Source organism: Nicotiana sylvestris, chromosome 10 (genome assembly GCF_000393655.2).
Source record: "Nicotiana sylvestris chromosome 10, ASM39365v2, whole genome shotgun sequence".
In the NCBI taxonomy this organism is placed as follows: Eukaryota; Viridiplantae; Streptophyta; class Magnoliopsida; order Solanales; family Solanaceae; genus Nicotiana; species Nicotiana sylvestris.
In genome coordinates this window covers 56,817,300-56,830,394 of record NC_091066.1, presented here as the reverse complement: position 1 = coordinate 56,830,394, position 13,095 = coordinate 56,817,300, and the positions used below count along the sequence as shown (strand labels likewise).

General features: G+C 40.4%; 1 protein-coding gene across 1 annotated transcript; it reads right to left on the bottom strand.

Moving 5' to 3' along the window:
* Positions 1–226: 226 nt before the first annotated feature.
* Positions 227–739, bottom strand: LOC138879368 (uncharacterized). Its single transcript, XM_070158978.1, has one exon. The coding sequence runs from the start codon at positions 737–739 to the stop codon at positions 227–229; it is 513 nt and encodes a 170-aa protein (XP_070015079.1).
* Between the last annotated feature and the right edge of the window lie 12,356 nt (positions 740–13,095).

Genomic DNA, 13,095 nt, shown 5'->3' with positions numbered 1-13,095 from the left:
ACAATTGATCAAACAAATCATTTATCCTTGGTAGAGGGTATTTATTCTTGATTGTGACTTTGTTGAGTTGTCGGTAGTAAATAGACATCTATAGCGACCCATCTTTATTCCATATAAACAGGACCGCCGCACCTCATGGCGACATACTCTACCGGATGAAACCATTCTCCAACAAATCCCTCAATTGTTCCTTCAATTATGTCGGTGTCATTCTATAAGGTGGAATTCATATAGGTTGTGTTCCTGGCATCACGTCGATCCCAAAATCAATCTTCTTGTCTGGTGAGATTATAGAGAGCTCATCTGTAAAGACCTCTGAAAATTTATTCAAAACTGGCACGGACTCAAGGCTAGGTGCCTCGGCATCAGTGTTCGTAACCCGGACTAAATGATAGATACACCCCTTCTTGATCATCTTTGTAGCCTTAAGGTAAGAAATAAACCGACCTTTTGGCACTACATTATCTCCCTTCCATTCTACAATGGGCTCATTATGAAATTCAAGCCTCATAGTTCTAGTCCGACAATCAAGTTTGGCAAAACATGAATAAAGCCAATCCATTCTCATTATCACATCAAAATCGACCATCCCCAATTCAATAAGATTGGCCATGGTATCCCTACCATGCACCGTAACAACACAACCTCTATAAACTCGAGCAGCCATAATAGACTCACCAATTGGAGTAGATACCGAGAATGGCTCATGAAGCTGATATGGTTTTATCCCAAATTCCATAGCAACAAAAGGGGTAACATAGGACAAGGTGGAACTGGGGTCAATAAGTGCATACACATCATGAGATTGGACAGTTAGAATACCTGTAACAATATTTGGAGAAGCCTCTGCAGTCTGGCGACCACTCATAGCATAGAACTGGCTGGGTCCTCCCGAACTCTGCGCACCACCCCTAGGTGCACAATATCCCGCTGGTCCTAGAGTAACTCCAGTTGGAAGGGGTGCTGAAGATGTAGCAACTGCTGGACTGGATGGTTGTGATGTGCCCCTACCTACATCTTGGCTGGATACACAACAATGTCTGTAAATGTGGCCCCTCATCCCATATCCATAGCATATGGGTAACTCCATATAGGAAATCCCTGAGTACATCTTCCCGCACTTGGGGCACGGGGACCTCTGCTGCTGCTAGGATCTCCCTTCTGACCGACCCTGCTGGTGGGGTCCCCTGCTACCTTGACGGGGCCTAAAATGACTCTATTGCTGCTATTGGCTAGGCGTAGATGGCGGTGCACTGGCTGAAGACTGTGCGACAATCTAGGATGGCCCTGATGATTCTCCTTGGAATGCTGATCTTCCCCCACCTAGTGACTCTCCCATGTTGCCCGTAGACCGGGCCTTGCTATTACCCTATCTCTCTATCCTATTCTTCAATTTATGGTTCTTTGTTGCCTGAGCAAAGGCCACCATCTTCCCATAATTCATGTCAGAATTCAAGGCAGCTATAGAAGCCTCATTAATAGTCAAAGTATTAAGGCCTTCAACAAACCGGCGCACCCTGGCCTCAATTGTGGGCAACAAGTGAATAGAAAACTTGGACATGCGGGCATACTCCATGTGGTACTCCCACACACTTATGTTACCTTGCTTCAGATTCTCAAACTCTATTGCACGGGCTGCCCTTGTCTCAGCAGGCAGGAAATGATCTACAAAGGCATCGGCAAACTCGCTCCACCTTGCCAAAGGGCTCCCCTCCTCACGGGAATCTTCCAACAACTCAAACCACGAATAGGCCACTCCTTTCAGGCGGTAGGCAGCCAACTCTACTCCCTCTGTTTCAGTTGCACGCATAGCACTGAGGGTCTTGTGCATGTCATCAATAAAATCCTGAGGGTCCTCTTTTGGATTTGCACCTGTAAACGCTGGAGGGTCTAGCTGAAGAAATCTGTTCACCTTGGAACTGGTGGAATCCCCTTGCTAGCTAGATGAACTGGGCACACCATTTAACCTCTAGGCTTGAGAGGCCACTAGCTGAGTCAGCATCTGGATAGCTCCCTATATTGGGCTTTACCGTACGATCTGGAGTATCAAAGAATGGTGAAATTCATAAATGTCCAAATAGCCTCCAACTTATAGATGTGGTCATCAACACACCGATAAGAAGGACTCTACTAGACACGGCTCCGAGACATCTTAGGACACTTTAAAACCTTAGTCTCTGATACCAAGTTTGTCATGCCCTATCCTCGGGAGGCACAACCGACGCTCAATTGAGTGAACCCTACTGAGCAAGACTTTTAGACACCTTCTAACCAACTCAGTATGATCAAGAAACCATGCTTTCATTTAAATTAGATAGTAGGAAAGATCATATATGAAATATTGCTAGTTCATTTTATATTACAACCCTTAAACGTTATGTTCCAAAAATATTACGCAGTCACAGTTTAGAGGATACAAGGGTTTAGAATTACAACATAGTCTAGTGACCCATCCAATGCTCGTACATAGCCCACACAAACGTCTACGGAGCCTCTAAGGATAAAAGGGATAGTTATGATAATGCTGGCAACAAGGTCACGGCTATACCTCAAAAGTGGAAATTTATAACAAAAGGTGTATAGCATAATCCCTGAAGGAAAAGGGGCTCACCAATACTTCTAAGAGGAGGATGCTCCTCTACCTGCGATCGGCACTGTCTGCTATGGAACCACCTACATCCATTCAAAAGATGTAGCGCCCCTAGCAAAAGGGACGTTAGTACCATGGAATAGTACTAGTATGTATAACTAAACACCATCTTATTAGAAAGAACAACCATACAAGAATAAAGAAATCATAATGACTAACAAAAGCTTCAAATAATTACCACGTCATCAAATAAAAGGGTCCACATAGCTTTCATATAGTTTCCATAACTTTAGGTTGGGACATTTCATACTGTTGCATCATCATTCACAATACCACCACTTTCTTGCGCGGAGTCTAATCATGACCCGATCGGCTAGGTTGCCTCATTTAAGACATACCTCAGTCACAATTTCATTCTCACTTTTTGGTTTCAATATCAGCACAATAGCACCATGTGTGTAGCATGGCGTCCGATCACGGCCCGATCAGCTAGGCCGTCTTACCAAGACATTTTTCCTTTTCCATCAATTATCTTATTTCAATCTTTATTTCACATATATCAGTTCATAGGCACTTGGGGCCACAATTATCACAGCATACTTGGCACTAGGCCACATTTCATTATTCAAACTCTTTTCCCCCACGTTTCACATCATTCCACTATCAACATTAACCTTGCAATTTGAGATAATTGGCACATACAAGAGCAATTCAAGTTGTAAGCATAAAGAGGATTTCACATAGTTTGGCATAAGAATCTCAACTTATACTTGACTTCGAATCTAGGCATTTTAGCACATAGATCACATTCTTCACACATTCTCAATTTACCAAGAATAGTATATTGTGCATATCGAATCACACCTTCCACATATAATCTTACAACACCATTTCACTTGAAATAACAAGTACTACATCTATAGATTTTCAGACTTACAATATTTATATGGATGCCATGGGAGCTCAATTTCTAAGAAGATGGGGTTTTAGCCATACATATTGTCGCGCCCCCTTTTTCCCTTCGCGGAATCAGGTTCATGACATTTTGGTTGGGATAACTCTTTCCTTTTAGGAAGGGGGTTTGCAATTTTGAAGAGTCGCCACCTAATGATTTTAGGCGCATTAGGGCACCTATAGGGTTCATTTGTAACTATGTTTGGTAACCAGAGATAGGCTAAGGGCTTGAAATTATCCTAAGGGGAAGGTGTTAGGCACCCCTCAGGATCCACTAGTGTGGTTCCTGGCCAAACAGTTTTTGTGAATTTGTACGACTAGCAAATAAATAAGTATGTCTGAAAAAGTAGGGGATTTAAGTTCAAACGCACATGTGTTTGAAAAATGACAAATAAAAGGGAAGATTTTGAAAAGAATTGCAATCTAAACGTACTTGGGAATGTAAAGGGGGGTGTCCCAGGTTTACTTATAATATGGATCACATCAATACAATATCCGGTATGACAATCCTCAGAGAGGGGCAACGCACCGGTCATCATATCCATATCTACCCTTTTCCGGCCCCATAAAGGTAATTAAAGCAAAGGTTGGTCTCGACCCCTATTGCATGTTGTTACCCGTCTCTTCCTATCAGTCCCGGAGGAATTTAAGACTCTTATCCTATAAAGGGGGGGGGGTTTCTAGGTAGACCCTCAAGTTTAAAGGTAAAATACTAAGGAGACATACAAGAACACATAGGACTACATTTAGGGGGGAACACAAAAATAGATAGAATGCTCAGATATACCTCCACAAGTAATACACATAGACAACATGAGTCATACACAGATAAGGTCTAAATTCAGAACCTAAGCATGGTATCTAAGTGATAACAGCAGAACCAGATTTATTACATGACACAGAAAAGAAGTTTGAATCAGGCTTGCCTACTAATTTTTAACACGCTAGCAGTTAAACAAAGACAGTTCTGGTTTTTATTTTAAAGTTGATTGCCTAAGGCTTGCCTAGGTGTAAAATAACATGTAGTAGTTACCAGCATTTTTGAAACAATGTGGAAATTGTTTTACCCTAAGAGCATGTTGTTCTAGTTGATACGAATGCAGAGATTATTACCTGTTTTATTCATAAAACATCACAATGTGAGATTATTTTTTTATTACCTTTTCATGAATTAGTAATTAACTAGGCCTCTTAAACAAAGTGCAAACAGGATCCTAGAACATGATATCTAATATGCACATGCAAATGGCAGGATTGTTAAAAAACAGAATCTCTAAGGCATGATTTCTAAATGCACACAAGAGTTGCAGAATTATTAAAATGTGACTTCTAAAAATACAAGAGTAACATCTTTCATGCCAATGTTGTTATTGTCCTAGGAGCAGGATTTCTAAGTGAAAGACATAAAACATTGATTAGTGATGGATGAGATGCTGAAGCAAGAAACATGGCTAAGAGCATGATTTCTAATGCATGTATGAATCTTAAGCATGGTTTCTATTACACAATTAGGTATATAACCCTAATAACATGTTTTCTACCCTTAACAACTATAGCATGCATATTTACCCCATCCCTTTTCACTAGCCACCCCAATACTTGTTTACAACAGGTTATTACAGACCAACATTGAAATGAATTGCATAAGTAGAAATGAAAAAAAAAAAAGAAGTTACACTATAGAAAGCCTAACTAGGACTTCCTCCCTGAGTTATGTAATAAACCACCTCAAGTGCCAAGATTGTTCCATAGCCTTTTTCATATCTGGGTGCGTTAGAGTTCCCTAAGGACCTCAAAGGATCCCGGGCAGTGCTTGAACCTAGATTTCATAGCCAAGAAAGAGTAAGTGCAGTGTGGAAAGGCCATCTTTCATGTGTCCAAGTTCAGAGGGAGCTCAAGGGTCCCACGGCAAGGCTCACACAAAAGAGGCAGAACCTAGTGGTCTAAGAATATATGTGAGAGTGCTTGACATAGATTTAAAATAGTTGAGTTGGAAAATAGTTTTGAAACAACATATTTGAAATAAATTTGCAAAACAACAGAAGAGTTGCTTAGGGAAAAACAGTTTTGAAAGGAGAAGGGAATAGGAGGAACAATAACTTGGAACAAGGCAGCACACAGAGGACAGGTTCGAAGAATAGGATCATTTCAACATTCACAAGCACGAGAGTAAGGGTTTGGGGACATAGGGAGCCCAAATCAGAAACACATAAACATGTATGAGAAGAGAAGCATATAGACCAACAAGCACAAAGAACACGTAGCAACTGATTATCCTATAAACTACTACTTCAAAGAGTTAACAAGGGAATCATGCTTGAAATTAGAATAGTAATAAGACATAGGGAAAGGGTATGGGAGTAGTCATGAAGGGGTCTATTACACATAATTAGTTATGACTTAGTGTTAATCAAGTACATTAGGAGACATACTAGTTGAGGGACATAAACGGTAACTCAAGTAGACAAGCTGATTACATTTGAACAAGAGGGGGCAGAACTTAAGCATGCTGAATAAAGTAGTAAACAAGAAGGGCAATTAAACAACATGAGCCATTAAGACAGTGCAGAAATAGACAGGGATTGACAAACAATGGAGCCCATAGAGTTGAGTTTCAGAATTGATCTAGGAACATACCAGTTAAGGAAGCAAAGTGCAGAAAAGTAAAGCAAGTAGAGTTCCACAGTCTAGCCTTGGCTTTCATCCAGCAAGACAAGCAGTAGCACAAGTAGTAGAGAAAGAAGAGAGAGTTTGAGTGTGTGTGTGTGTATTCTAAACTGTGTTCATGTGTTAAGAGGTAAAACAAGAGTGTATATATAGCACTTTAGGAGTAGAACTAATAAGGTAAGGAATCATAAGCCAGTTAATTAGGGACAATCACAAAAATTGCAGAATCAAATCACCTAAAGGGGTTCGGAATAGACCCCCTTAATTGGGGTAATTGATTAACGGTAATAGTAGGAATCTAATTAAGGAAAGAATCCCAATCATGCAAAGGAATCAGTAAGAATCCACAATTATACGGGCAATCAAATAAGGCCAGTATGACCAATTATGGTCATAAACAAGGAAACACACAAGATTTACGCATATAGACCTCTAACAGGGTAAATCAATCAGCCAAAACTTTTTTAAAAAAAACACTGATTGCCAAAGAGAAATGATCAACTTCCATAAACAAAAATTAGGCTAAGTAAAATCTCACAAAGATGTAGAAATTAGCCGAAGACATAGATTCGAACCCTAATAGAGAATAATTAGGGCAAAACCACAAAAGTAATGTATTTAACAAGGTAAAAGTTCAGATCCAAAGATAGAGTAAACTAACACGGCTAGTACTACAAAAATACCCAAAATTGAAGCACAGATTTAAGGAACCACATAAAATCAGCTAGGGTTTCATATTCTTTCACAAATCAGTCACGAAAACACTTAGAAGTCAGAAAACCCTTGAAAAACAACTTGCGATGAACCCTAGTTTAAAAATTCGAAATAGTTAGTTAAAATAGGAGGTTTTTTAAAGTAAAACACTTAATAATACTCGAATCATCTCAGATCTAGAAAGATCTGAGAAGAATCAAACAATAACGAATCTAGGGTTTATGGAAAATAGTATAGATGAAGAAAAATCGGTTAAAAACTCATGGATATACCTAGATCTAAGACAGATCTAAAGAAAAGTGGAAAATCGCAAGAGTTAGGGTTTTAGAGAACCCAAAGAAGATGAGAGGATCTTAAAACGTCACCGATTTTAGCCGAAAAAAGTCATAGATCTTACTCGAACAGCCATGGATGGGAAAAATGGCATGAAAGACCATGGATAAGAGCTGAACTGCTTCAAGTCTAACTGAGGACCTCAGGGTAGTGTCAAGCCACTGTGGAGTGAAGTAGAGGCCAGGAGAGGATGGTAGGCCATGGTTTCCGGCGATGGAGGTGGCCAGAGAAGGGTGGATAGTGATTCGGGTTTGAGGGTGTCTGAGAGAGAAGATAGGAGGAGAGGATTCAGTGGCGACTCAAATGAAAGAATCGGGTAGGGTTTTGGGGGGTCATTGGGTTAAAAAAAAGCAAGAAATAACGTGGACCGTTGATCTAGGAGATCAACGGTCGAGATTAGAAACGATAGGTGGGGTTCCGGGTTTGGGTATGGGTTAAAACGGTGTGGGTCAGGTTTTAATTGTAAAATTGGGCTGCGGATTGGGGTCCTGATTTGGGCTACAATTGAAAGCCAATTTGGCTATATTTCAAATAGCCAGTTTTTCCTATTTAATTTAGAAAAAATAGTAAATAGTTTCTCAAAAATAATTTAAAGTACTAAAATAATTTATAATACATAATTTGTAATTTTAAAAATATAGGATCCAATGTTATGCACTTATGTGCAATTTAGCTTTAAAAATACTAAATATAATTATAAAAAGATATAAAAAATACATTAGCCATATTTTGCACAAATATAGAAATCCTATAGATGAATTATCAAAACAATAATTTTAGAAATAATTATTGGGGATTTTATGGATAAAAAGGGAGAAAATAATTCAATTTAAAATCTTAAAATTATAGAAAAAATAATAAAACTCTTGCACATGATTATATATGTTATTTTTAAGGTATTTTGCATGTTGAAAATATATAGGAAAAAATTGGGTATCAACAGCTGCCCCTCTTTGCCCAGGAAGGATGAAAGCGTTGTCGGGTAAAGAAATGATGGCCAATTTTGACCGAACGAAATGGTTTGAAGAGGTTTAGGCTGCACCCTGGCTTCTGAGCTACCTACATATCCCTAGTTTCATAGGAATCAGGCTGTATGTAGTCCAGGATCCGTCGACGGAGTATATCGATGAAACGATTTCAAGAACGGACGCAATGTCTATGGCTTGATGAGTGAACGGTTTACAGGAATGGTTAGGTTTGATATGGCTGAAGGAATTGGAGCGGGATCGCTCCCGCTGGGGTAGCTGTTGCTCGCCGTCTTACCTGCAAATAGAAGCAATACAAGCACATACTGTGCATAAATTTAAAAATGATGCAAATTCCCGTCGGACCATGAATGTTGTCTTTGGACGGTTAGGAATGGCGTCCTTAGACCTTGATGTCCTGGTCCATGAAGCGTATGATAAAGGATTTGCAGGCCATGAAATGATGGTCTCAGTCTCTGAGGATGGTGCCTCCGAACCATGACACCTTTGAATAATGATATGCAAAAGATTGAAAGAGATCCTTAGGCCATGACATGGTGTTCTCAGGCTATGAAGATGGTGCCTCCGAACGATGCCGCCTTTGGATGAGTTGGCGATATTTCAGCCCATGAAGGATGCAGTAGTATGATGTGGACAATAAAGAGCTTAGTCTTGCGAATTGAAGGGCAAAGCTTAGCCCATAAGAGAAGCGATATAAATAGTGCTTAGGATAGCGCTTAGTTTCGTAGAAAATGGGAGGCAGAGCTTAGCCTCGAAAGGAAGAATGATAGCCTTATGCAAAGATGCGAATGTAGATGGAGGTAGAGCTTAAACTCGGAAGGCCGAATGATAACATTATGCAATGCAGATGCAAATGGAGGTAGAGCTTAACCTCGGAAGGCAGAATGGTAGCCTTATGCATATTGGAAGGTAGAATAGCAGCCTTATGAAATGCAGATGCAGATGGAGGTAGAGCTTAACCTTGGAAGGCAGAATGGTAGCCTTATGCAGATTGGAAGGAAGAATAGTAGCCTTATATAATGCAGATGCAGATAGAGGTAGATCTTTAACCTCGGAAGGCAGAATGGTAGCCTTATGCAAATTGGAAGGCAGAATAGTAGCATTATGCAATGCAAATGCAGATGGAGACAACGTTTAGTCTCGGAAGGTAGAATGGTAGCCTTATGCAAATTGGAAGGCAGAATAGTAGCCTTATGCAATACAAATGCAGATGGAGAGAGCATTTAGTCTTGGAAGGCAGAATGGTAGCCTTATGCAAGAAATATAATAATAAATGACAATATAGTTTTCTTAGCAGATAGCAGATTGCGGCATTGTGATTACAGGGATCATTATGACATATGGAACATCACTGGTGTGTGCTAAAAGAAAATGTTGGCAAGTGCAATGGTTCTAAGAATCGTATTAATGTTTGTCCTATGGGCGTACAGTATGTTTAACGATTTTGCAATCCTAGTGCCTGCATCCAAAGAAAAATCGTGAGCTTTTTAAGGGGGCAGGCTAGTTTGTATCCCCGCTGGCTTTTTGCTTGACTCGTTTGAGTTTGATCTGGTGATATGGTCTGTATTATTGGGGTAGCATTGCTAACAAGCAGTTTCAAATAATAAGCATTCATGATTTTGTGAAAATATGACATAAATTTAAAATAACTTTTAGATGAACCACCGACTATGACGTAGCTCGGGACATTGCATCCTCTCTTGCTATGGAATTTTGAGGGTCCTCCTCAAAATTCTGCCGCAGTTTGATGGGTTGATATTTCTGACTATTGCTCGTGCGGCGATCGACAGAAATTACTTCGGAATTTTGAGGGTCCTCCTCAAAATTCTGGCCCAGTTTCCAATTTCCGGGGGAGATGAAATTTTTATTGAATTGTGACTGAACCCATAGGGATGCCTACGTATCCCCTCTTAAACGGGAATCAGGTCCGGCATATTTCAATTTACATCATATAAGAAATGCATAAAAATTACACATCGTAACGTTTGACCGCATCTGAATTGATCAACTTTGGCCAGACTTCTTCGTCCATTTCTGCAAGTATCTCCTCCTATCAAAACCCGGTGTACCAAGTATGGACCCCTCCAGTTGGGAGAGAACTTCCCTTTGGCTTCATCTTATTGCGAAAATTTTTCTTTAATACTAGCTGCCCCGGTGTGAACTGTCTTGGCTTGACTCTTTTGTTGAAGGCTCTGGCCATTCTGTTCTGATAGAGTTGACCATGGCAAATTGCATTCATTCTCTTTCCATCTATAAGGGCTAGTTTCTCATAATGACTTTTTACCCACTTGGCGTCGTCGAGCTCTGCTTCTTGTATGATCCATAGGGAAAGAATTTCTACCTCAGCGGGAATGACAACCTCTGTACTGTAAACCATCATATAGGGGGTTGCCCCGGTTGATGTGCATACTGTGGTGCGATACCCCAATAGAGCAAATGATAACTTATCGTGCCATTGTTTATGCTTCTCTATCATTTTTCACAATATTTTCTTTATATTCTTGTTGGCAGCTTGTATAGCTCCATTCATCTGAGGCCTATAGTATATGGAATTATTGTGTTTGATCTTGAAAGTTTTGCACATAGCTTTCATCAAGTCACTGTTGAGGTTGGAGCCTTTATCAGTAACGATTGACTCTATAATTCTGAATCGACAAACAATACGGTCGCGGACAAAGTCAGCCATGACTTTCTTAGTCACTGCTCTATAATATGTTGTTTCAACCCATTTGGTGAAATAGTCTATGGCTACCAGGATAAACATGTGTTCGTTGGAAGTAGCAGGCTCGGTTGATCCAATAACATCCATCCCCTAGGCGACGAACGGCCACGGTGAGCTTGTTGTGTTGAACTAGCTCGGAGGTACCTTTATCATGTCTACATGTATCTGACAGCGGTGGCATTTCTGGACATACTGGATGCAGTCTGTTTCCATAGTCATTCAAAAGTAACCAGCCCGGAGTATCTTCTTTGCTAAGACAAAACTGTTTATATGTGGATCGCAGATCCCAGCATGAATTTCCTCTAGTAGACTGAATGCTTCCTTTGCGTCAACACATCTTAATAATCCTAAATTGGGAGTCCTCATATATAGGATTCCTCCGTTGTGAAATAAGTTGTTGGACAATCTCTGAAGTGTGCGTTTCTGAATAGGATTAGCAAACCCGGGTACTATTTTTTTTCCAAATATTCCTTGATATCATGAAACCAAGGATTTTCGACTGCTTCCTCTTCGACATGGGCACAGTAAGCTGGCTGATTATGGATTTTGACTGGAATGGGATCAATGAAATTCTTGTCGGGATGTTGTATCATAGATGATCGGATATCCAATGCATCAGCAAACTCATTCTGGATTCTGGGAACATGCTGGAATTCCGTCTTCGTGAACCTCTTTCTCAATTCCTATACGTGATGCAGATACGGGAGTATCTTGGAGTTCTTGGTTGCCCATTCTTCTCGTACCTGATGTATAAGTAGGTCTGAATCTCCAATCACTAGCAACTTTTGAATGTTTATGTCAATGGACATTTTGAGTCCTAAGATGCAGGCTTCATACTCGGCCATATTGTTGGTGTAGGGGATCCTGAGTTTGGTAGACACCGGATAATGCTGACTGGTTTCTAATATTAAGACTGCTCCTATGCCAACCCCTTTGAAATTTGCTTCTCCATCAAAGAAAATTCTACAACTGTCGTAGGATTCCACAATGTCTTCTCCTATGAATGATACCTCTTCATCAGGAAAATATGTTTTTAGGGGTTCGTATCCTCTATCCACGAGGTTTTCAGCAAGGTGGTATGTCAGTGCCTGTCCCTTGACTACATTTTGAGTTATGTAAACAATGTCGAACTGACTCAACAGGATTTGCCACTTGGCTAACTTACCGGTGGGCATGGGCTTCTGAAAGATGTACTTCAAGGGATCCATTCTCGATATGAGATATGTAGTATAGACGCAGAAGTAATGTCTCAGCTTCTAAGCTACCCAAGTCAAAGTACAACAGGTGCATTCTAATAGAGAATATTGGGCCTTGTATAGGGTGAACTTCTTATTAAGATAATAAATTGCTTGTTCTTTCCTTCCTATTTCATCATGCTTCCCTAGAATGCAACCGAAAGCTCCATCTAACACTACAAGGTAGAGTAATAAGGGACTACTTGGCTCGGGCGGGACTAAGACTGGTGGTGTTGACATGTACTCCTTGATTTTGTCGAAGACCTTTTGGCAGTCATCTGTCCATTTGGTGGTGGTGTCTTTCTTCAACATCTTAAAGATTGGCTTCCCAAAAAGCTCATCACATCCTTCTTGTTCTTTGGCGGTGGTAGTTCTTTAATGGCTTTGACTTTCGATGGATCCAGTTCTATTCCTCAGTGGCTCACAATAAACCTAAGCAATTTCCGAGCAGGAACTCCAAATGCGCACTTTATGGGGTTTAGTTTCAGGTTGTATCTCCGCAGTCTTTTGAAGAACTTCCTCAGATCTTCTATATGGTCAATGGCCATTTTGGATTTTATAATAACATCATCCAAATATACCTCTATCTCTGTGTGTATCATATTATGAAAGATGGTAGTCATGGCCCTCATGTAGGTGGCCCTTGCATTCTTTAGGCCGAATGGAATCATCTTGTATAGTACACTCCCCACAGCGTAATGAAAGCTGTTTTCTTAGCATCTTCCTCATCCATCCAGATCTGATGATAACCAGCGAAGCAATCTACGACTGATTGTAGCTCATGTTTGGCGCAATTGTCAATCAGGATGTGTATATTTGGCAAAGGAAAGTCGCCTTTTGGACTGGCCCGGTTGAGATCCCGGTAGTCGACACAGACTCTGACCTTCCCATCCT